General features: G+C 31.6%; 2 protein-coding genes across 4 annotated transcripts in view; both read left to right on the forward strand.

Annotated features, from left to right (window-relative positions):
• Nucleotides 1–9,189, forward strand: part of LOC143252988 (ubiquitin thioesterase Zranb1-like) — a 44,499-nt gene extending 35,310 nt beyond the window's left edge. Inside the window, exon 11 of the mRNA XM_076506002.1 lies at nt 5,650–9,189. Coding sequence (XP_076362117.1) covers nt 5,650–5,886 — 237 coding nt within the window. The 3' untranslated portion in view covers nt 5,887–9,189. The remainder of the gene's footprint in view (nt 1–5,649) is intronic.
• Nucleotides 9,190–17,833: 8,644 nt separating this feature from the next.
• sp3 (phosphatidylinositide phosphatase spermathreecae) overlaps nt 17,834–27,202 on the forward strand; it is a 61,892-nt gene continuing 52,523 nt past the window's right edge. For all 3 annotated transcript variants that reach the window (XR_013029293.1, XM_076506015.1, XM_076506027.1), the window contains exons 1-3: nt 17,834–18,099; nt 21,617–21,691; nt 22,911–23,044. Coding sequence is in view for 2 of the 3 variants with exons in the window: in XM_076506015.1 (XP_076362130.1) it covers nt 17,994–18,099; nt 21,617–21,691; nt 22,911–23,044 (315 nt within the window). In the remaining variant the exon portion in view is untranslated. The remainder of the gene's footprint in view (nt 18,100–21,616; nt 21,692–22,910; nt 23,045–27,202) is intronic.

Below are 27,202 nucleotides of genomic sequence, written 5' to 3' on the forward strand. Positions count from 1 at the left end.
ATGTTGTAACTCAACAGTTTTTGTGTCTTGTAAAGCAAAATGCTATATTAGTAGTGGCCTAAGAAAGAGTAATAGAAATTTTGTTTATGTACTATAAATACAGGAAATTTGTACATAGCACGAATTCACTTGTTAGACATTGGAAGTTCTAATTTCCAATGTTTAATAATTACTGCCATAAACAATAATCTGTTCCTTTTAACTACTATTAAGGGTACAATGTAAATAAAGAAAATTGGGTCATTTCATGTCAAATCATCCAGATTTTGGAAACTTTTCCAGGTGACCCCCTCAAAATGCCTTGAAAAAATTCACATGTGCTCATCTACCCATATAATGAAAATTGCCAAAGATTAGATCAATATCTCTAATAGTTTCTGATTTACAGCCCAATAAATTTAATTATTTTTTTTTTATTTTTAGCAAATTCATTTTCAGGCAACTTTGGCTGCTTAAAGCTGCAAGAGTAATGGTGGTAGAAGGCTGACATTTGCTACACCATTGAATTAATCTCACAGAATTCAAAAATGGTCTCAAACTAAGTTCACCTCTCTTAGGATTTTCATAGTTAGGCTGTAAAATCACTTGAAAACCCAAAATCGTAAAAAAACATTGGTTTATATAATAAGCCATAGCTCTTAAGACTTAATATAATACAAAGCTGAATTTGTTTTCAAATTTCCTATAATTTTAATAATTATTAAAATAATTTCCTATAATTTTTCCTACATTTTAATTCATTCAATTAATGAATGATACATGGGAAACATAAAATATAGATCAGATGGACATTCCGATGTGTTGGTGTCATTTATGAAGAAATCAAGAAACAAACTGTTCTCATGGCCTGCAAGGTCACGTAAAGATGAAAACTGGATTTCTTTCCAACGTATTCTTTGTCTGATAAGTGCACCTACCGTGCAAGGCAGTAGTGCTTGCCACTATGTTCTAAGTCAAAGTGATCTCAACATAATCAAACTCAAATTTCAGAAATGTATTCAAGCTGTCTGAACAAAGCAATGTTTATTTGATGTTGTTAAGGCTAATTTATTGCCAAAGCAGTTTCTGAAACATTTCATTGTCACGATTATTGCAGTTTGGTGTGACTATAATCTTTCTCAGTTATTCCATGTTGTAGCACTGTGCTTTTTGTGTCTGATTTACCTTTCTATTTATTATATTATGAATCTTAAACTCAGCCATATCTGCATAACTGTAATGCATACACAATATATTTGCATTACCATGTGATCTAACTAGTTATGCCAATAAACTTATTCATAAATGAATTAATTCTTTCTTGTTTCTTACAACTTCATTATTTAACATTGTGAAAGGCTGGTTATAATATTTCAGTGGGATTCATAAAATTCTGACAGGTATTTTTCAAAATTGTATGGATGTATTTGCACACAGTAACACATCTGAACTGAATTTTTTAAAATAAAAATTGTATGGTCAGAAGATACTTTAAAAAATTATAACTCAAAAGTAGGTTGAACAGCATCTTGATTTTTTTTGTAGATCATATTCAGAGATGTAAGAATATATGGTAAAAATCTGAAAAGACTGAATAACTGGTGACATGGTCAAACTGTGGCCTGAAGTAGGGCTATTTCTAGCTAAATCATAAAAAGTTACTCTTGCAGCTTTAAGCAGCCAAATTTGCTCGAAAATGAATTCGCCAAAAATAAATAAAACTTAATTAAATTTTACAGGGCTGTAAATCAGAAACTATTAGAGATATTGATCTAATCTTTGACAGTTTTCCATTATATGGCTAGATGAGCACATGTGAATTTTTTCAAGGCATTCTGTGGGGGTCACTTGCAGCCCCCTGGATGATTTGACATGGAATGACCCAATTATTTCTGAATCTAATCAATATTTACATCTAAGACCCCCCCCTCCATACACATATACAAACATATTTAAAATGATTGTTTGTTAGTAAATAAACAAATAGTTTTCCATTCATGGTGTGAATATTGTTTCAGTATAATGTACTGTTGTGTAATTTTTAATTGAACTCCTTGGTTATATTTTTAAATATAATATTAAAATATATCTTGCATACATCTTATCATGAAAAATTTTTAATTGCATAATTATATATGGAGAGGGTCACCTACTAGACAGTGCTATACTTTTCCAGACTTTCTTATTGGTAGCAATCACTTATTTTTTATTTTATTTTGATTATGTTTGTTATCAGTTGTAGCTGATAAATTAGCATACATTTAAATTTTTGTGCCTGAGATGATCAGGAATGTACAAATACTGTAGTAAAGTATTCAGAAACACCTTATATTCAAAACATTTTGTGTACAACAAAAATCCATTTTTCCCATGTATATTTAAATAATTTTGTTTGAAATATTTCTATATTTATATTTTAACCCTTCTGGACTACAAAACACCTTTTAGGTTTTGAATGCTCTCTTGCATATCAAATTTCAAAATTTAAGTAAGATCAACGATTCTAACTATTTGAATGATTTAACCTTAAAACTTTTTAAATTTCATGTTTTAACATTGTGTAACATTTATTTCATGTAATTTACAAAGGAATCTAATACTCAGCTCTGAGAAGTTTTGTCTGTAAACTATATCCTTACCAGTTTGTTTAGTATTCTGTCTGTACCCCAAAGAATTATGGTTTTTAATTTTGTTTTATAACTTCTATAAGAGTTGCTCTAATTCTAGACATTTCTAGTAGGTAAATATGATTTCAGGCTAAGCACTTGAGATTAAACCACATAAATATAATTTACAGAAGCTAAACTCAAATATTAACTGTTATTTTTCTGCTACTTTAAGGCAGAGATTGTAAGCAGACCTTATTAATTCCAGAATATAAAAGATGTTGATACCATGTATATCGTATTCTGATATTGTACTTCCCTCAACTCACAGGATTATCTATTCTTATTCAGTGCTGCCCTCTTTATGCATGCCATGAGTCTCCTGCTTTCCCTCCCATTGATTTCTCAACCAGATTCTCATATTTGTATTTATCAGTTAATACAAATTTCTTTATTTCTATGCTAGTATTTAGTGAAATCTCTGTGCTTTGAATTCTGAAGTCAGTCTTACCACTTTGTGGATTACACCAGCAACTAGAATCTTTTCTGGGTCTCATGTGCAAGCACCCTGACAATTGTTTCACATGCTTTTATACAATGGATGATTGAACATTATTGAGTCCAACCTTTTTCCCCACACTTTGTCAAGGCTTCTGCTGAAACTGCTGAGCCTTTTATTGCTGACTAGGACTTTGATAATCTTTTTCCACCTCCTGAGTTGGAAAGTCTCCTAGGTCTCATTTGTTCTTAATGGATTTTGTCTCGCGTTTGTGATGTTTTATCTTTATTACATGAACAGTCTTTCAAATCTTTGGTTTTTCTTCCCTCCCATGATATACGGATTATTGTTGAACTGGCCTCTCAGTTACGTGATAGGATTAGCATTCCACACTCCAGTGGGATTTCTGACTACTTTTTCATTGCCTAAAGTTCTCTATTCGAGTTTAGGTTAACAGTTGTTAGGCTAATTTTACCTGTTTGAGGAGCAACTCCCAAATCACATGTCTATTTTCCACATACCCAACATCCTTGCTTGCTTTGTACCTTTATCATCTTCTTATGCTGTTCTTTTTTACACACAACTAACTCTGAGGCTCATCACAGAAATCTTGTGGGGTTTCTGGAGATAGCTTTATTCTTTTCTCTTTGACTTCAGCCAATATCTTGTCCCTATTTGTTATTGGGTCATTTAGGATCATAATACCATATTGGGTTGGATGCATTTACCGTCAACTTCTCTTAGGAATTTTTGTATAGCCCCACTTGAGAGGCATTATATGTTGATTGTGTCCTGAATGTTATTGAGCCTTAGCTAACATTGGTCCACCAACATTCCACTTTTCCTGATATTGTAACCTGGCATTTTCCATTGGAGCCTTCTTTACCCCCAATTCACATCTCTTTCCTCACCTTTGATTTTTCCTTCCTTTCCTCCTCTTTGAGATCCCATGACATCCCAGCATCTGACAGAAGTGGTTCCCTGTATTCATTCCTATCTTTCTCAATGTCTCCAAGAAAACTTGGGATTGGTAGAGTCTTTTCTCATCCTGAGATTGGTATGTTCTTCCACATTTTAAATGACATCAATGTGCTTCTTTAAAGTTTCCTACATATTCAGTTATCACCTCAGTCTCCTTATCTGTGGTTTGTTCATCTCATGTCTTCTCCTTTATCTGGATCATTCCTTTCTCCAGCCCCTCCAATATTGTTACCTACATATATTCATAAAATATGGAAATCACAATCGTTGTTGTTGCTTAATAATTAACATAAAAGAGATATAGATCTGTAGAACTCAACGTCTTCATTAAGATGGAAGTATGTATCATGTGTCCCATGGCAACGTACTAAATGCACTGAAACTCGTGTGCTGTATTGTCACTCCCTGTGTAATGCCATTCTAACTTGAGCTTTGACGACGATTAGACAACCATGTTAATTTCAAGTTACAACAGATCAACAATGGTAACAACCACACCAGCAACTTTGCTGTCATATCAGTAAACTCCAGGAGGGCAAAACAACTCGATATTGATACTGTTATAGACACATGTGCTGCCAATCATCAGAACAAGTGCATTGTTTTGAAGTAATATTGACTATAAACACAACATGGTGAAAGAAAGTTAGTCTGATAATGACCTTACTTTTCCTCAGAGTATATAACTTCACATATACAGTATACAATATACAAATCGTTTCTGCTATTAAACTGTGTCTTTATGTTATATTGTTTTTGATTTGTAGCTTTACTTTTAATGGTATATTAACTGTTCAATCTAAGCTAATTTTGATTTTCTTTATTATTATGTATTATCTTGGGTGGAACTTAGGTGAGCTTTCTATTTTACATATACTCATATTTTCATAAACAGATTATTTCTAATTGTAAAATGAATTATTAATGAATGAGTTTCCAATAAAAACTGCATTGAAAATGCAGTTCAAAATAGCACACCTTTCTGAAATGTACCTTGGTATTTACATTATTATAATTTACCATCTGTACTTCATATTGATGGCATTTTAGGAAGCCCCTCTACAGTTTACCTCAGCCCCCCTCCCTCAACGAAAATATCCTGGTGTCGCCACTAGCTATTTCGTTTTTCCTAGTTCCTCAGTCTCACCCTTATCTTCAGTTTATCCACCTCCTGTCTTCTCCTTTATCTGAATCATTCTTTTCTCCTGAAAACCTCAGCAGCTTGAGTGGGTTGTTCCCCCTTTCTCATATTTCCCTTTTTTTTACTTTCTGTTATTACTCTCTGCTGACATAGATGAGACATGAACTCCAGAGGAATTTGGTCCTCACCTTGATGAATAATGTGGCCTCCTGATACCATATACACAGCCACTGAAGTTGACCAATTAAGAATGCAGTTCTTCCCTTTGACTGGGAACAGAAGACTAAGGGCATGCATGAATAAAAAGTGCATATAAAGGGCAGCTCTGAATATGAATAGCTAATCTTGTAAGAAGAGGGAAGTACTTATTGGAAATACATTTTTAGTATAGAAAATTATAGCCTAACATACATGTTTTTTTGTTTTTTTTAATGTGTATTCAGCTCGGGAGAGAAGAAGAGATTATCCATCAGTGGTTGGATTGCTGTGTCACTGAAGGTGGAATTTTAGTGGCTCAACAGAAAGTACCAAAGCGCCCTCTTCTGGTTGCCCAAATGATTGAAGAATGGTTAGATTTTTATAGAAATCTGGATCGTGAATCTAAAACTTCTACATCAAATATAACCACTGAACCTAACACAAAAGGTTATTCTAGTGAAGGGGATTCAGAGCATGAATAAACTATAAAGATGTAGAATATTAAAAACATTTCTTTCTTTGATACATAAAAATGTTGAGCCACTATGATGAAATGGAAGAGTATCTAACACTATGCACCTATACACAATTATTGTATAGAAACTAGAAAAATTGTAATGATGTTATAAGGACAGTAATTAGTTTAAATTTAATATTTTTAATGTCATAATCTACATAAAAAAAAGTTTTATGCCTATGAATTACATTGTCAAATAGTCTCAACTCCAAAGGATGATAGGAACACTATATATTATACATCATCTTGATTGTTAGAATTTGATCATTATGTTTTATTTATGAATCTGTAAGTGCAAAGTAATGTAAAAAATATTCCATGCAAAACTTTAAAATTGGTGCCTAATAATGGTTAATGTTTTTAGTAGATTGAAATTGCTTGAAACTGAAAACAAGTATCATTATTAAGACATGCCAAACATGTAGATCAAAATATAATATCGAATGATATAAGTGAAGTGTCAAATGAAATTTAATAGGATGCATATTGATTATTCTTTTTGATTGTATAGTGTTAACTAGAATGATATTTATATCTGAGTAGTATCATCATAATGTCCCTTACCTACAGCCTTTTGAAAAAGCTTATAGTGAAACTTAGGTATAGTTTATGGACAAAGGTATTTTATGCTGTTATTATTATCACAAGAGTAATATTTAAGCAGTAGAAAAATTCTTGTAGAAGTTCCTTGAAATAATTGTAGCTTAGAATAACAAGAAAAATTACACTTAAATTTTAACTCTGTCATTTTTCTTTTAAAATATTTCAAAATCATTATGTGTGTCTTACTTTGAAAACTGTTGTGGATCCTACTTTTGTGACAGTAACTACTAATTCATTTATAAAAACATTAAAACTGTAAGTTCTTCTCTTGAACAAAGTGAAAGTGAATCTGTTTTTATTAGGAAAACTTGTAAAACCTTCTTTAGCTTTGTTTCGTGTAGTATTTTTGTACAGTATTCATTAATTGCATAGTAATTATTTTATTAGATTATAAGTTGATAAACAAAACTAATGTCTGTATCCAACTTATTTGGTCATCTTGTACTGTTATGTGTGACAGGCCTGAGATGAATAATCATCTTTAAACTCTATTATTGTCACCTAAATGAACTGAAAATCAATAGTATTTATGTAATAAATTACATTTATAGTTGTAGTATATTTTTGCTCCCCTTTACTATCTTGAGAACTTGTAGATTTTGTAGAACTTGGTGTCTTCCACAAAAGTAAGTTGTAGTAAAATCTTTAAAAAGTGCTTGAAAATTTAATGTAAGCTTCAGAAAAGTACTTACAATTTAAATTACTGTGTTTAAAACATTAGGTTTTCTCACAGCATTAAAATAACTAATGTTTAGTAAACTGTGTAGTTTAGTGCTTTTAACACAAAATGCACATTATGTAATCAAGCATATCTGTGCATACTTTGCTTTACCCTCTAGAAACTACTTAGTGTAACATGAAAGTTTCAGTTATTGTTACTTAACTGTAGGAACTCTAGTTATATAACATGTAAACTGTTTGTGAGAAAGAATCAAAAGTCCTTCTGTATGGTAAGTTAAAACATATTAATTCTTAGCTTTGGACTCTTTACTGAATGTTACAACAGGAGAGTGTCCATAATTTTTATAAAAATTATGTTTCTTGGTCTTTTAAGATGAATGATCTTCAGTTTAATATGGACACAAATCACACACAAACTTAAAAGTAAGTCAACTCTGGCAACTTATGAAGGACTTTATACTAATATCTGAGAAGCTTTCAGCAAGCTTATGTAAAAGCATTTTTACTGGTTAAGCTGTAATAAACAGAAATAATGTATGCAACTTTTATTTAACAGTGGCTTTCTCAGTCATTTTTGATGTAATGAATAATGTCGGATAGATGATGTTTTGTTAACTGGGTATTTTCTTTTTTTTCGCCTTGCATATCTTAAATTGAATGAATCTGTTCATAGTCTTCTCCCAATGAAATAATGCATCTTAGATCTTGCTCCACTACATAATGCCCATTATTCATTCATAACAGCAGAAACTCTAAGTTAAAGTTATTTAAGACATTAACACCACATAAATGAATGATATTATTATATTTTTTTAATTGCCAAGATATTTATACAGAGTCTCATTGAAGTTGTATGTAAGAATATTAATTTTAATGTGTCCGTCTTTTACTTTTCCCAATGCTGTAGTCAATTCATAGTTTTATTCTCTAAAAGTTTAAGTTTGCTTATGTTTTTTATGTTGTAGGAAATATGGTATGCAATATGGAATATTTTATATACTTTAATTGTAATAATTCTGTTTTTTTCAAAATTCAAGATGGTAAAAATGGTATGTTCATAAATATATTTTGAGTGTGTGATTTTCATTTGTTGATGTGTATTTGAACAGATGATGTATAATTAAAGCATGCAGCTTTTCTGAGAATTGAGATTTGAGCTTAAATCACAGACTTGCTTACTAGTTGTATAAAATGTTATATCTTGTACATTTATTTTTCACTTACGAATTTTAGGAGTTTTGTATATATATTAACATTGTTTTAATCAGGTACTTTGTGCGAGATTTAGAGAGCATCTAATATATATATTGTATAAGATATCTGTGGAATGCAGAATGAACACTTTTCACTGCTGGGATAGCTGGGGAAAATAAACAAGTTTCTTGATATGCCAGTAAAATTTTATTAGGCTAAACTTTCCTATAAATGAATTAAGTTCAAATAACATACCTATTAGTAAAATAGATAATGTCTATTAAATTTTGTACACTTTCACAAATGGTTTCCCAAGGAATGAATGAAGTTCTTAAAAAGTAGAAAAGTTCCCCAAAGATGTACCTGGTAGTGACAAGTTTAATTTGTTAACTAGTCTTTTTAGATTAATCTGTACACAGTCTCTAATTGCTGTTCAAAATTGTCAGTGTAGTGATAGCAGAAAAATTAAAGTACCTTAAAGCAACCTTTGTGTTGAAGTTTATGCATTATATAATCTTCTAATATATTTTTTTACTTCTCTTTATTTCTTTACAATAATACCTGTACAGTTTGTATGAGTATGGCATCTATCATGTTGAAAGTACTCTTGTTTTTTGTTTCTTTAACACTGCAGGAACAACTATTTTGTCAGATATTCAATTTTATTTCATAGTAGAAGGGATAAAACAGCACAAACTTGCGTGTACAAAAACAAACAAATTTGTATCTGGTAGAAACTGTATATATAAAATAAACTGTAATTTCAAGTGAATAAATGATTATGAATTAATGAGTATGAAGTTCAAATAATCTTATCAAAAATGAATAGAAATCAGACACGTAAGAAATTCTTGGATTTCCACTAATAATGTCTTCAACTGGATCATTAGCAATATCAGTATAAAACTGTTGAGATTTAGCCTACTTCTTTACTTTGTTCTTGTTTTTTAAGCTTTATTTCTATAACAGTAAAAAAAAAATCAAATACAAATTTAGCATACCTTGAATTAACCATTTAGATAGGTAGCATTTGTTAGTTGTACTTGACATTGTGTATGTGCAGTTATGTTTTGAAGCTTCCAAGCTGTGGACCATTTTCTTCGGATTTGCTCAAGACTTAAATTATGAGGCTTGTTGAAACGGTACTTGTGATGTGATTAGCTGACAAAAAACGATGTTGCTGCCTGGAGACTTTGCATGCATAAAAGTATGATGATGGACAGATTGGCAGCTACTGTTTCATTTTTAAAATTATAAAACACTATAATTAAACACAACATTTGTACTACAAAATCATCAATACATAATATAAAGTAATACTAATTTATCTAACTATTATGCTGGTTAGAATATCCAAGCATGTTGCATGCACTAGAAAATTTCTATAAAGATGATAAAATGGGTTGGTAGTAATAAACAGTGACTAACTTTAAGAAAATATTTCATTAAAGGACATACAGTAACAAAGATTGCTATAGCATTCATTTCATTAGTAAATCATGCATCTCATATTATAATATTTATACAATGTATCTCTTAGACATTATACCCAGAATTTTATTTTGAGTTGCATAGTGCTATCTTATAAAAACACTTAGTATTTTGATAAGTAATCTAACTGAAATATATAATGATATGGGCTATTAATCACCTTAGTTTATCAGTTTCCACATCTCTTTTTGTCTGGTTCTTGATACTTTTGTTCCTTGATTTCAGCATTCAAAGTTTAAATTGTGCTTTTTTCTTTCAGCAACAAAAATATTCTTGCTCTTGAAGTAACTATTTTCTTGTCTTTTTCACCTGTCAACTTTCTCTACTTTTGAGTTGTATATAATTAAAACACTCAATTTGTCTTGAATCCAAAAACTTTTAATAGTGTGTCTCAGTGTCAGCTTTAATTGAGAACCCAAAACAGATAATATCATTTATGAGTTTTTTCCTTCATTATTTTTTCACTAGCTGCATATTCACTTGACGACACTTCATTATCACTAACATTTCTTGTATTTAATGACAGAAGTAATTTGAGTAATAGAATAGCACTTAGTTTTAATTATGGTTTGTTCTTTTAACCATACTGTTTGGCTTTTAAATATTTTTGAAATCATCAATACTAACTTAGTCAAAATGCACATAACAATTTCTGATGAACAGATCAAAGTTGTCTGCCCTTTCGCATCTGTAACGCCTTTTTTAAAGAACTGTTCATCTCTTATGGTAAATTATTGAAACCTAACAATGTTTTTGTCACAATTATAACAAAACGTCACGGCACATATATGACTTTCTATTATGATGATACTTTATTTTAGCAAAGGTAAACAAGGAACAATAACAAATTTTCTTATTTCATCTCGAGTGTTTCAACGGGCATGCAAAACATAAGATAGAATATAACTAGTGGCATAATATTCCATTAACTACAAGCCTCATAATGTAATATTCATGTAAGAAGAAACTTGGGAGGATTAATAAGGGAAAAAATCATTTTTACCTACAGATATTCAACTGACATTTATAAGAGAATCTTAAAAAGAAAAGAATATTATATTTTATTGCTTATCTCAAAAATAGGAATACAAGGTTTAAAGTTTAAACTTACATTGAACTGCAGGGTAAAAGTTACTTACAGTAGTAAAATGCTGTAATAAAAAATAAAATCATCGTTTCATTTTTAATATTTTAAGAAAATTAACTTAATATATTACAATATGTATTCAAATACTTTAGTAAACTATACCTGGAAATTTGAGCACAAACCAACATTTAATCTCAAACATTGCTTCATGATAGATACTGTAGTTAGCTCGACGAAAATGGGAAGATTTTACTGCATCTTCAATGAGAGAGAATAATTCAGACTTCCTTTTCAGAAATTGCTTGATAAACTATGTCATAAATAACGGGGATTTCTTTCAAGGAAATTTTTCGCGGGTTTGAATTTCCGTCACACCAAACATGACGGTCACTCCCAATATTCGATGGTAACAGAGTAACCCAAAAGTTGGCGGTGGGTGGTGATGACTAATTGTCGTTCCTCTAGTCTTACACTGTTAAATTAGGGATGGCTAGCGCAGATGGCCCTCGTGTAGCTTTGCGCGAAATTCAAAAGAACAAGAATATTAGAACTGTGAAAATATTGGTTCTGAAGGTTTTGCAAAAGCTTAAAACCTGAAAACTAACCTTTATCACATGATCTATGAAATCATTTATTGTTATTAGATTGGTGGACCACAGCTTTGTAAGGTTTAATCATTAAATCTTCTGCTCTATCTAAAATAGAGTAAAAATAAGAAAAAAGGTATAAGTTTCAAAGATTGGTTTTGTCAACTTGCTTGCTCAAACATTGACAACAATTAAAAATTATTCGTATGTATAATGTGTGTTATAATGTAACAATCAATCTCACTATTCGTTGGAAAATGAGTAGCCCAAAAGTTGAGAGTATGTGGCGATGATTAGCTGCCTTTTCTCTAGTCTCGCACTGCTAAATTAGAAACGACCAGCGCAGATAGTACTTATGTAGTTTTGCACGAAATTTAAAACAAATCAAACCTGTAATAAGCTAGACATGTTTAAGAACAAGTAATGCACAATCGCTATCAAGAGAAGAATTACCACATTTCGAGTTGAGTATATCCTGTTTATCTAGATCTGCCAACTAACTACAGAAACCTGTACTAAACGTTTGTGAAAAGTGTTTGAATAATATCATATTAGTCTATATCTACAATTTTTTTAACCTTTACCATATTAGGTTATCCTTAATTTTAGCATGCAGTGGAATGTAACCTTAAGTCGAAATAACGTCAGATACACTGCTGGTCAAAATCTTAAGGCCATTGAACATAAAGAAAAATATGCATTTTGCGTTGTTAGACTCAACCACTTATTTGAGTAGAGCTTCGAAAGATGAAAATAAGAAAAGGAAAAAAAATTAGCATTTAATAGAAAAAATATGAACACTATGAAATTAGCCTACATACCAGCTGGTCAAAAGTTTAAGACCATACCAAAACGAAGTTCTAAACAGGGTAGGAAATGCCTAACAAGAGGTCTCAGTAGTGAGTTACACGGCCGTCATTGCGAATAACTTCAAACATTTGCTTTGGCATGGTTGATATAAGCGTTTGCAGAAGGCTGGCTAGAATTGTATTCCAAGTGATGAAGATGGTTTCACGAAGATCCTTCACTGTTTGGAATTAACGTCCACTTCTATAAACTTCCCTTGCCACCCCCAACCTTTTCAATGGGGTTCAGTTCGGACGAACATGCTCGATGGTCTAAAAAATCACGTTATTCGCCATGAAACAGTCCCTTGTCCTGCGAGCATTGTGAATTGCAACGTTGTTCTGCTGAAAGATCCAGTCATTTCCACACAAGTGATAGTCTTCTGTCAATAAAGGTGCTTCTCTCCAACATGCCATTGTAGCCAGCCACTGTTTGACGCCCCTGTATAACCTGAAGCTCCATTGTTCCATAGAAGGAGAAAGCACCTCAGATCATGATGGAACCTCCTCCACTGTGTAGTGTAGAAAATGTCTCCGGTGGGATATCTTTATCGTGCCAGTAACGTTGGAAGCCATCTGGACCATCCAGGTTAATTTTTTTCATCAGTGAGCAATACCTTCTTCCACTTTTCTACGTTCCATGTTTGATGCTTCTCATCAAAGTTTAACCGAGCTGTTTCATGGTGTGGAAGGAGGCATGGCCTTTGAAGACGTTTACAGTTTTTCAAGCCTTTCTCTCGTAGATGCCGTCTTATTATTCCTGAGCTGCATTCTGCGTCCGTAAGGGCCTTAATCTGGTTCGACAATCGGCTGGTGTCTTGCCGGACATCCCGTCAAATTCTCCTTCTCAATGCCAGCAAAATTTTCTTGGGCCGACTACTTGAAATTCTCGTTCCGTATCCCTCAAAGTCTTTTAAAAATTTGCAACAGCAGTTTTACTCCGCCCAATCTCATCAGCGATGGCACGTTGAGAGAGACCTTGTTTTTGCATCTCGACAGTTCTGCCACGTTCAAACTCTGTCAACTTTTTAGCCTTTGCCATGTTTTTACCCAATGTAACACAGGAGATGTTGACAACGCTAATGCTTGAACACAAATGACTAAATTTCGTTACGCGTTTACCAATTAACGCTTTGATTCAGTATGGTCTTAAACTTTTTACCAGCTAATATTTAGGCTAATTTCATAGTGTTCATATTTTCCTTATTAAATGCTAAAAAAGTTTTTTTTCCATTTTTTTATTTTATATTTCAAAGCTCTATTCAAATGAGTGGTTAAGTCTAACAACGCAAAATGCATATTTTTTTCTTTATGTTCATTGGCCCTAAGATTTTGGTCAGCAGTGTATATCCTCCAGTGGCACAACGGTATATCTGCCGACCTATAACGCTAAAATCAAGATTTTGATACCCGTGGTGGGCAGAGAGCCCATTGTAGAGCTTGGTGCTTAATTACAAACAAACAAATTCCAGATGCTATGGTATCTGCATAAAGCCATATTTGAGATAAACAAGCTGTTATTAAAAAATCTAGCATTAAATCCAATGAAGGTTATTTCACGCTTGATTTCTCAAAATGGAAAGAGTCATAAAAGCCAAAATTAATTTATCTAGATGTAGCAGTTCTATTACTGTCTGTCCGTTACAAGATTAGTGTCAAAGGTGAAATGAAACTTTATAAGTGTAGTGCGTGTTGGTATAATAAGCCTAAACTAAAAACGTAGAGTGGAATGATCTAGTCTAGAGCCGAGTGCATAAAACTTATCATGAAAGTAAAAATATCGATTCAATTTTAAACTTAAATAATTTCTGAATTAAGCTATTTTCTCTTATATCACCCCAGTTTGTAATGTAAAAAATCTGTTTAATTAACGAAGGCTTTAAATTTAAAAATCAACGAATATTTTCCAGTTTTGTTGTCTACATTTCATGTTTTTAGTACGGAGACTAACAACAGTATTAGGTTACTAACTAAAGTATTCGTCTCCTGGACTAAAAATGTGTAAATTCAGGATTAATAAATAGTTATCTTAAGACGTGAAAAATTGCTTCCTTTATATGTAATTTATATATATATATATAAACACCGATAAAAACTGATAAATACTAAGTGTGAAACCGCAAATTTAGAAGTATCTCTGGAATGATCAAACAAACCCTCCTTCTTCCGTTCTTCTTTGGTAAAGATCTATTAACTGGAGGTGAAATAATCGTAAAAAAAAAGGCAAACATTTCATAAAAAATACAAAAAGGAAAACACAAAAGTTGCATGTATCTTTCCATGCTCCGATAAACCTTCATATTTGATGAAGTTCCATCTAAAGGGGGCAAAGTATTTGTAAAAACGCTTATAAAAACTGCAAAAAACAAAACTAAAAATATATATGAACCTCCATACGAAATATGGTGAAGATCCTGATGACGAGAAAACCCACTTGTAGAGAAAAATATATATGTAAAAACGGCAGGTTTGGGTTATAAAAAATGTATGTAGAGGAGCAAACAACGTTTCGACCTTTTTCGGTCATTGTTCGATCCTCTGCATAAAAAAGAATTCATAACCCAAATCAGCCGTTTTTACATATATATGGTAAAGATCCATCCAAAGGAGGTGAAGTAGTGGTAATAAAACGTAATACCATCATAAAAATGCCTGTATACCCAGCACGGACCTAGTGAACCTCCATGCTGACTTTGGTGAACATTCATTCACAACCTGCTAAATAGTTACATGGACATACAACAGTCAGTACTATTAGGTTGAGGAATAATTCGTGAGCGTTTTTAAATAATTTCATTCAAGCATTACATGCAAGACTATACAATACTTCAATGCATCAACACATTACACCCAAAACATTTATTATGATACTTTATTTCATGTAATACCTAGGTATATAGTATGCATTGTTTTAAACGAAATTGCAAGAAATTAAATGCGAAAAGCAGATGGTGTCGAAAATGCTCGATTTTGTCCACTTGACATTCCATTTAATGAGCTGAAAATGAAAGCAAAAATTAAAGACATATGAAAATCAAACACACCATCTATTAGAGCAAAAAATTATCTACCAAATGACATGAAATATTTTGCGAAAGCGTTTCATTTATGAATATATTTTTTTAACTTGAAAAAACGCTCACGAATTATTCCTCAACCCAATATTATATTTATATATAATTTCCTGATGTTTAACTGCCTCGTCTACACTTTTATGCCTCTTTGTTGGTCAAGTCAGATTTCGCAAAATTTATTTGTTTCACTTAGCTATGAAATGGGAATTTAGAGTGTACTATGATGTTGGGATGGGTGGTACGACTTGCCCCACAATTGTTTACGAACTATATGCTTGTCAGAGGTTGTTGGTGGTATAGGAAAGAATTACAGTAAGGGTGCTTGGCGAGACATGAACATTTAACAACGAGAAATTAAAAGTATAAGTAGCTGCTTTTAGCAGCTTAATCTAGTGGGTCTGGTGTTGATGCTCGTCAAAATATTAATATAAAAATATAATTTACAGTTACGAATAAATCAGATATATACAACTGGGAATCTTGAATCACTCATGGTTAACGCCTCTAAATAACGATCAGTTATCAGCAGGTAAAAAAAAATCATATTTGCTGATTATCTTTTACACTCTTATAGTATTATGGGTTGCATGACTTAATGACTAGATTGCTGAGCTGCAAACACGAAGACCCAAAGTCTGCAACATTGAATATACTTTGTACTTTCAGCCGTATATGAATTACTAAAACGTCGGTCAGTCTAGTTATTTAGTTCAAAGCTAGGTAATACATTGGTAGTAGTTCAAATTTAGAATGACTATACCTGAATTTTAGGGGATCTGATATGATCGCTTAGCACAAGTGTAAATTGCCATTCTCGTCGAAAATATCCTGGTATAAGGATACAGTGTACTATATTGTCAATTCCGCATTTTCTTTATGTGTGGAGGGGATAATTAGAATTGTTAATTGCTTAATTTTTTACTGTAATACTGGGTACTATTTTCAATTGTAAAATATTAAACATCAACGAACACATTTAATCACACTTTGTAATAAAATTTTGCGTATATATTGATGCAATGGTGAGCTGGTGCACTAATGAGATATGTAATGCACAGCGAACTCCCAACAGTTTGACAGTTTAATGCTGACAGGGTACATTTATGAATGGAAACTATGCTACTTTTCTTTATGAGAGGGTAAAACTGTGTAGAGCCAAAGAGCTCCCTGACTAAGAAGGCCATTCTGATGAAGTTTGGTAGGTATTCCGGTATTGTTAATATTATGATACACAAAGAAATGCCATTAATATTTGAAATTAACCTTAATTTTAAGAGAAAGACTGCTGAAGTGACTACAGCCATAGTGATTCTATTCGACCACATGCAAATCAATTCCCTCCTCCGTTTGCAGCGGATCCCCGTCGCGCCAAACATGCTCGCCCTTTTAGCCGTTAGGGCGTTATAAAGTAACGGTCAATCTCACTATTCGTTGGTAAAAGAATAGCCCAAGATTTGGCGGTGGGTGGTGATGACTAGCTGCCTTCCTTCTAGTCTTACACTGCTAAATTAAGGACGGCTAGCACAGATAGCCCTCGAGTAGCTTTGTGCGAAATTCAAAACAAACAAACAAACCGTTTGCAGCTCCAATGCACTTGATCTGCTTAAATGTGGTCTTGAAGGCTGACGTTCGAGTTAGTGAACAACCTTTGTAAAAAATATTCTTCAGATGTATTTTCTTATTGATTTAAATATCCTTCACAGAAGTTTGTGACATTGGAAACTCTGATGGCAAGTTATTGTATATAATCATAACCATCAAAATGGACATAACAGACTATGGTTAAAGTACTATCAGACGCAGCACGAGACCTGGAATAATGCTATTATAAAGTGAAATCAACCGTCAATACAATAATATCTTGTCTGTTATTTATGACCGAATTGACTGATACTTTAGTTGAAACAAATTCTTAATTTGGTACATTGCTACACGAACCCTAACTCTGTAGGAAATAAGTATTGACCAATACCCTGATGCTCATTCAACTCCAAAGCTCATTCGGTAAGAGTCCCCATGATAATTTCAGCGTCCGAATATATCATACGTACGGACTTACAACACTGAAATCCAGGGCTCGATTCCCCTCAATTGACAGAGCACAGATGGTCTGATGTGTTGCTTTGTGCTAAAATAAACAGATCCACAAAAAAAAGAATATGAAATGAAAATACTGACATTAGTTAATTTGCAGTAACGAGGTAATCCTTGTTTCGAGATTTTGCAAATTCTTGATGTTTGTTTTTTTAAAGTTCTGGTTATTTATTTAAAGAATAAAGGTAACTTGTATTTTAACTAAGTAGTTATTTTATTCACTGTCTTGTGCCTATTTGTAATACCAGTAGAAGGCTCCGTTGGTTGTAATCATTTCTAACACTTATAGTTGATGGTTCGTACTGTGTAGAAGCAGGTGTAAATCTGTTTAACATAAATTTTCTCAGTAATTTTTATTATGAGCCAGATAATTTATTTTATTGATAAACTGTAATAAACTGTGCTGTTTTGTAATAATGGAGTTATTCATGAACAATGAGCATTATATAATTGTTGATGGGGAACATACGTTATGGTGTAGTCGAATCGATGGGACCCTGACGCCTAAATTGAACTGTGACGGTGAGTCATGAAAACATAAAAAACTGTTAACTTCTTTATACTTCTGCTAATACAAATTATAATTTAAGTAGAATATTTAAAATTTTTGCAATTATTAAATAGATACTGAGAAGAATAAAGTATGAACAATAAGCTAAAGCAAAAAAATTGTGAAGAAGGGTGAATGGTGATTAATGTTATGAAAAAAAATAATTTTTGTGCATCATGTATTTAATTTTTTTCAGCTGATGAAAATAAAATCGTTTATGTTATGATATTCTACTTACTTCATAATTACTCTCACTTTCTCTTTTAATTCAATATTAGCTTAAGTATTTGCTGCTGGACTTTAGGACAGAAGCAGATTTTTTTATTTTGTGAGAACTGTATAGTGGGAATAAAATACCGAATTTTACTTTTAGGGGTGTGTACGCTGTTGAACCCTTTCTTGACTAAAATTGCCATCACTTAGTCTTTTATGCATCCTTATTGGATTTTTATTTCCATGATTCAGTTTCTGAATAAGCTTTTGGTAATTTGTTGACCATAGATTTGTGTGTTTAGAAACAGATATTTTTGACACTTCAAATTTAGAGTTACTTTGCTTGGAGTGGAGGAAAAATTTGCTAATTTGTACACCACTGTTTTCTTTTTTATTTGGATTAATGAATTATTAAAACTTAAAATTCTAAGAACAATTAAGTGACAGAACTTATTCATCAAACTTTTTTAATGTAAAATTCTTTTACTTAATCAAAAGAGCTAAGAACAATTTTAGCAAGTGAACTACTTTTATAGTAATATACCACTTTGGAGGCAGTGGCATATAACAACAACTGCAGAATTGAAATGCTCTTATATATATATATATATATATATTCTTTTTACTGGATGTGTGTATTAGACTAGCCTGAAAGTATATGATAGCTCTTTTCAAAAGAGCCAAGAACAATTTTAGCAAGTGAACTACTTTTATAGTAATATACCACTTTGGAGGCAGTGGCATATAATAACAACTGTAGAATTGAAATGCTCTTGTATATATATATATATTCTTTTTACTGGATGTATGTATTAGACCAGCCTGAAAGTATATGATTTAAATTATTATTGGTCGTACTGTGATACTATATCACTAGTGCAGCGACTTTGCTAGTTAAGGTGTTCTATGCTGCTCTGAAACTTAAAGATATATTTTTGTTCACACAGTATACATGGACATTTAGCTGACAAGTAACTATAAATAAAAAAATAAAAATGTAATACAGAGACTGAGTAAATTATATTAAAATCATTTGGGGTACTAGCTCTGCAGTGTAGTTTTTGTTACAAAAAGCATCATTATAAGGCTGTTGTGTACAAAACATAAACTCCTTCTTTTAAGGTTTTCGTATTCCATAAAGTGTACAAAAAGTTTCTGTTTAAATAGTGTAATTGCACAGAAGTACGTAGGTTCCATTTTTGAAGATGTGATCAGTGTGTATTAATGTGGAATAACATGAATATTGGTTAGATTCTCTAACTGTTTTAGATATTTGATGGTTGAACAGAAGACTGGGAATCTTATCTTCATGAATTCATAATCTGTTGACCTCCTTTTCAAATGGAAATCATTGTTTATCATGTTACATGCTGTTTCCTAGAATACACAGAATTGTTTTTGCCTCTTACCTTTGTGTTCATCAAGTCTTTCCTGTTATTGGATGATGCATGTTGTTAATAATGACTGGCTTATGTTGTGTTGCAGGTTTATTTCTTCATAGTTCTGGTGCCCCAAGTTGATCCAAATTATTTTGTTTTCCATCTCCATTTTGGAATTTTAAATCCTTGATCTGTACACATCACTAAGATCTGAGTATGTGAATGTTGGAAATGGCTGTTGCATAATATTTTCAAAAGCAATCAATTTTAGGTTTGCATTTAGTTCTGATACATGTAATTCTTCTGTTACATTATGTTATTTGTGATTTTAATATAAAGTGTTGATTTTCATATTAAAAAAAATGTTTTAATGTAATATACTCAGTCCCCTGTGTTACTCATACAATTTTGTACAGAGTATCAGCCAACAGACATTTGAAAGCTTATAGCTAATCATCAAAATAGAGATTGAATAATTTGTCTTTCATTGTAGCTATTTGTATGTAGTTACAATCACATGCAAATAATATCAGTATACCAATTTGTTTACAGATGTACCATTCAGCTTCAAACAGATCTTTCTGACCTTTCCAAATTTTAAATACACGATCTCTTGACCTACTGCTCCCAGAATTGATCATAAACAATCAGATGCATCAGTTTTATTAGTTCATGTTATAATTTCAATTGGATCATCCCTAATCTTTTTTTTTTATTCAGTAGCCTTTCCCTGAACCCCATCTTGCAACCTAGTCTTTTATAAAATAGAGGAACAAAACTGCATACAGTATACAAAATAAGTATTAAATTGTATAATGACATTATTGTTTTAGCTTCACCACTTGTAAGATAACATTACCTTAAAGGCTTAAGAGTTGTATTAACAATTATCTCAATCTTCTTTTCCTCATTCATATAATTAAGAGGATTCCCATCAAATTATAAGACATATATATTTTATAACTTGTATATTTAGCTTTACATGTATCATAATTCAGTACCATCTGTTATGTTATCAACTGATCAACATACAAGTCTCTGTAAAATACTGGCATCTTCATAATATCCAGCTAGTCACTCACTTGGTAAATAAGAAGATGTATCATGCTAATAAATAAATAGGAGTCCCTTTTTATTGTGTACCTTGTAATTTAATTTATACAGTATGGATGCCAGAGTATTTTTCACCATTGAATATGATTGTATTAAATATTACGAGTCTCATACTGGGGAAATAAGTAATCATTATTTGGTTTTTCTTATAGATACTAGTAATATTGCTCATGACTTGCTTTATTTTATTTATTTCAGGAGTAAAAAAATTAACTATAGATAGGTAATCTGTCAGGCATATGATCATCAAAATTTTGCTTGCAGTGCCACATAGAGTTAACCTTTGTAATGAACATCTAAAAGAATATAATCAGTAAAAGCTATTCTGATAGACCAAAATACTTCTTTAAATATCCACTGTAATTTGTAGTCATAATGTAATGTTCCTTACAAGGCATTTCAGAAACTAGAATGTCAGCATGGCTAAATTGAAACTGTTAAAATTCACATGGGTTAACTTAGAAAACAGTTATAACAAGGTATCTTGAGAAAATATTTATATGGTATATTCAATGTATGTGCATGTTGAAATTATATATAAATGAAAATATGTATGATAAGCTTTTATAATTTGTATGATATTTGTTATTTTCACTCATCAAAACCTCTAAATGCATTTGATATCATACTACATATCTTTTTTTTATAGTGAATTAACCAGAGATTTAGGCTTCTGAACTAAAGCTTCCTTGAAGTAAATGTGAACTTGTGGTAAACTGAATATTTTGTGTATATCTAATGGTGAATGCATTGTGATTTGTTCGTTTATCTTTTCAACTTACAGGTCTGAACTCACTGAAAGAAATGTCATGTCTTGGTGTGATCTATGGGGTTGTTGGAAAGTTTCAGGTTCATTTAGGTGTGTTTACATGTTGTAATGTACAGTATTTATATTATAATCATTATATTTACAAGGACAGAGTAAGCTTGTTGCTTAAGATCTTTGTGAGTTAGGGTTGTTTTCATTGGTTCAAACTTTCATTTTTCACTTTTTATATTCTATTGGAGAAACCTATCAGAAATTTTTTAAGAGTTTACTTGTGCTGTATTTTGTGTATAAGTGAATGTAATTAGTTACTTGTATAGTTGTGATTTATTTTGCTTATACCTCTAACTGATATGCACATTTTATATTACTCCTGTATTTTGAAAAAAAAACAAACTTGTGAATTAAAATGCTTACCTAATTCATGATTTCCAGTTGATAATTATTGGTTATATCACTTCCCTTGACAGTAATAACTGCTTTAAAAGTTTAAGATAATTGTTAATACTTAAGTGATCACCTATACATACTTTTTATTTTCATGGCTTCTCTTCTGTTTAATTGTAGGTAGCTTTTGCAGTTTGACAGCTGGTTTCTTTCAGCAACATATATAACAAAGGTTAAGTCTAAAATAACATTGTTACAGTTCACTATGTCTTTATTTGTTCACTGTTGACCATAAAATGTTTCTAGATATTTCATTCCCTAACAGAATAAAAATTTACACACTGATTTAGAATAATTTAGCTGGTAAAAAATTACCTAGTTTTACTCCCTTAGTGTTTTAGTTCAAAACTGAAACCACACTTTTTGTTTTTGCCTTAATTATAACAGTACAAGTAAGAGAACAAGTATTTGTAGGAAGATACATGGATACACTTACTTAAACTTAACTCTGTAAGCTGAAAGCTTGCAAAATTAAAAACAGGTTGGGCATAGTGACCTAAAAATCATTAAAAGGGGAATGAAGTTTTAAGGTGTATGTCCCAGCATTTTAGTCACAGTTTTTGTGTGTAAATATTTCGATAGCTGCTATGTTTCTGTGTTAATGTTTATAACCAGGAAGGCTTGGTGTTGGGCTTCATGTTATTAATAGTAAAAAATCATAAAAATATGATTATGATTGTTAGAAATTGTCAGTGACTTGTAAAATGGTGTTTCTTGTATGAAAAATTTTATAAGTAAAGGAAGACATCTTATTAGATTAATTTTGAATGTATAATAAACATAAAAATCTGATTGTTATCATATTACTGCATTTTGTATTTGAGGTTTTCTTTTCCTGATCCACAGTTTACATGTTTCATAACAGATTGCAAGAGACTGATTGTGATTCGACAGAAAGCTCTTGTGGGGCAACTACTGGACACTCACAATATTTATAAGATACAGAAGATTGCTTTGCTACCATTAAGTCAAGATGAAGTTCCTGATATGAATTTTGAGGTATTGAGGAATTTAAAAAAAAACTTTTCTAGTCAACTGTTACGGTTATTAATTAAAATCTTTTTATTCTGTAAAAAAGAAGGTAGCCTTAGATAACAGAAGTATATTTATTGTAAAAGATACTAATGTTATCATTCCACTGTTATTATGCAAATCTTTGCTAATAAGCTTAAGTTACTGATTTATTGTATGTTGCTTCCCTCTTGTTGGTGGAAGCACTCGACTTGCTCCTCTGAGTATGCTCCCATGTTCTCCTTGAATTTAATAAGATGAGTGTAAAGGATATGGACTTTCAGGGACATCCTGCAGCACATTTTGTTGTAGTTCCTCACCAGAGCTTCAACTAGTTCCACATAATTTTTGGCTTTGTGATTGCCCAAGAAGCCTCGAACCACTGCGACAAAGCTTCCCCAAGTTTCTTGGGGAATTCTGTGTACTCCAGGATCTTCTTTATTTATGGTCCAAAGAAGACACCAGCTTTGACCTATGCCTCAGACAGCTTAGGGAAGAAGTCTTGAAGGTACTTGAAGGCTGCAGACTCCTTATCAAGAGGTCTGGATACATGAGAGCAGATGCATTCATGCAAGCCCGACGTTTGGAAAGGTCCACTTTGCAGAAGTAGCAATTGCTTGAGTGGTCAGTGGGTTCATGCCATATCCTTGGAATAGCAAACTTCATGGCTCTTTTTTCCCCTCTGTAACACCTTGCAAAAGAGCAAAATAAAATTATTATGAAGAATAAATTTATTTCATCTACAACTAATGTGTAAAGAGGTTCATGCAAAATATTTTATGAGATATTTTTCTGTACTATGGGAAATTAAAAGAAAACAACAAATAAATTAAAAGATATTTAAGTTTTAAAAGGTCGAAAATTTGTATAATATAAAATCTTACTATTCAAGCAAGCAAAAATTGTCTGTTTTACCTTCTAGTGTTTTTTTGCTGTGCTTGCAGGTAAAATGAGGTGCCGAGAGTTTGTCTTAATTTCCAACAGGCATGCCAAAATATGCCTTGTAGGCCTCACACATTTTAGCAGATGCTGTCACAGAGTACTTTTTTACTTTTGTCTTGGTAAATTGGCCACATACATAGCAGAATGCTGGAAAATTTTTGCAGCTTCTTGATGTCATCTGTGATAAAATCAGAAGGTGTATGTGTTCATGTAGGCAGCATGAACTAAGCTGAAGTGGTGAGTGTTGAGCCCCTGTATGTATACATTACTATGGGAAGTTCTAGAAAATTCTTGTAAGTTCTACAACATTCTAGAAAGTTCTTGAAAATTCTTGTAAGTTTGAGAAAATTCTCTATCAGCTACTCAGCACTTGAATTTACCTGGAATGTTTTGGAAAATGGGTAAAATTGAAAATTTCATTGTCCAGGTCACAAATGCAAAGTTTGAAGAGAAAAATAGGTCTTTTCCATTTACTTTAGGTATAAGCAATTGGGAAATAACACTTTCTGCCCAGGAACAAGAACAAGTAAAAATTTTGTTGCATGGTGTTATATTTAATTAAAGAGAACTTTCACTTTATACTATTCAAGAAATATTTTTAATTGTTACCACACAATTTTTGTCTAATGTTAAAATAACTTAAAATGTTTATCAAAAGTACTACAATCTAGAATTTGAATAAAAAATAAAGGTAAAATTGGTGAGTTGGCAAAAGGCAAAGATAGTGAGATGAAGACCAGGGTTGTAGACAAGGTCACAGAGAAGCAATGGTCAACAAATCAAGTGCCACAGAATTAGATATGGGAGAACCTTTGAAAAATCCACTTTCATAAAACAGTCACTAAATCTTCTACCTGTCTTGTGCCCAAGCTGACAAACAAATTGTAACACTTAATATTGGATTTAATGTGTGTGTGTGTGTGTAACTGCATGCTTAGTTTTGATGCACTACTGTGTTTGTTTGTAGTATAGGTAGTATGGCAATATTGTAGAAAAGCATGTGGAGGGCAGAGGTGAACGTGTTTCTAGTTTCATGTTTATTATAACAGTTAGTTGCTAATATTGTTAGCCTGTCTTTTATTAGTATTATGTCACATGCTTTGTGTAACTGACGAGTAAAACTGAGGGCTGATGTTAGTACTCTGTGCTGCTGTATTGTAATTTTTTAAGAATTTTATCAGACATTTTAAAAGTGGCTTAGCATCTATATTCAATTAATAGGCCTGTATATGATTTATAAATTTAATTTAATTTCAGTGTTACCTAATTTTAACTTTACCTTTTTAATATTTGTTAAATGTTAATTTAAATTTCTAGAGAAGTAACTAGGAAATAACTTAATAGTGATAAGTGCATTAGGTTTTATAAGTGTGTGAGCAGTATGTTAAATGCATTTTTGGGGAATAATGTTTTAGATCCTGTTATGTCTAGGAACAAAATTCTTAAATATTCTAATGTTAACTTCTATTTTACCTTTAGTAAATTTTCCTTATTTTGAAAGTTTGTTATCATTAGTGTTGTTAATTGAAATTCAAAATGTGTAGAGGTCCCTTTTGGTGGTTATTAACATTTGTTGATATGACTTCTTAAACTTTGTTGTCAGGATAAACACATAAATTTCCTTATGTGTTGCATAGTTGTCTTGATTTAGGATCTGAATGGAAAAGCTTGAGAAGGCAAAATGCTTTGAAGTGGTTAATGATTTTATTATTTTGTGGATATGGCTTTTATAAGGTTCAAGGGTAATGTATATTTCCCCAGGCAGCTAAGTTTAGGAACTGAGAGGATGAGGTGCAGTTAGATAATTTTTTCTTAAACAAAATCTTCTTAATTCGTGATGCATTCTTTGATTTATTGTAGTTTACTTTGTTGTGTTGATAGGTCCTGGGAGTTAATATGCTGTCTTGATGGTTTCAGTTTGTGGTAGTGTGATGAAATATGTAATTGTTTTCACATAGTGTATGTTATCATGTTACTGTATTCAACAATGGGTGTGATGTAAACTTTGAAAATCAGCACAATGGATTGTATGTAACATCCTTTGTCATTACCACTCACTTTTGAAAGATGGTGTAATCTTTGTTGCACTTTTTTGAGCTTATTGGGAAAGTGGTCCCAGGTTGATTTTTTGTTAAAAATTGTCCATAGGAATTTTATGGAGCCTAAAAATTTTACTTGGATGTCATAAAGTTGAAAATTAATTTTGTTTACTTTCTTCATGTTTTTTTATAATGATTTGTGAAATATTTTTGTTTGTGTAGTTTTCTCTCTTTTTTTTTTTCAAGAGTTAAGATGACGCATCAGGGTACTTAAAGAGGTTTCAAAATAATATTTTATGTTAAGTAACTTTATTAGCCTAAAAACAAACAAATCATAATTGAAATATTAATATGAAAAGAATAGTTTTGACTGTAGAATACACAAGATGTGACCAATGATACTGATGTTCACATGGAAAACATGAAATAAAGTAGTATCAGAACTCACTAAATGGAGGCCATATCAAGAATACACAAAATGTAACCAATGATACTGATGTTCATAGAAAAAGTAAAATATAAGGAGTATTAGAACTCTGTAAATGGAGAATATATTTTAAATGTAAAAAAATTATTAAATTGCAAAAATAGAAGTTGTGAAATATTGTATTTGACTTGCATCAAATGAGCAAGCCAACATTGAAATGCATGTGATTGATATTAGATACAACTTCATACAGTTATATGTATAATTACCATTTTTATATGTGGTTTTAGAACTCATTTCATAGGATGAATTCTATGTGAAGAAAGTCAAACATTTTAGTTATGTTCATATCTTAGTTTCTTAACATTGAGGTACTTTTTTATTTTATATCAAATAAGCTTGTAATTACCAATTGAATAGCTTTATGTTTTATTGAATTTAAAAATCCAATTTCATTATATTTACCTAAGTGTATATAATTAAAAGGTTTTAATTTACATCTTCCAAGTGTTTGGAGAAGATGGTTTAATCTCTCAGAATGATGCCTTTGAAGAGATGGATGATACATTAAAACTCCACAAATGAAATTGCCACTAAATACAGTTGTTTGTCCTGGTAATTGATTATTTTATCAGGAATTTTTCATATTTAACTAAACATATATCAGCTCTGGTAACTAAAGTAGTTTAAATGTAAATGAGAAAAGTTAACTTTTAATTGAAAAAGTTTTACCAAAAC

This window comes from Tachypleus tridentatus, chromosome 1 (genome assembly GCF_004210375.1).
Source record: "Tachypleus tridentatus isolate NWPU-2018 chromosome 1, ASM421037v1, whole genome shotgun sequence".
Classification (NCBI taxonomy): Eukaryota; Metazoa; Arthropoda; class Merostomata; order Xiphosura; family Limulidae; genus Tachypleus; species Tachypleus tridentatus.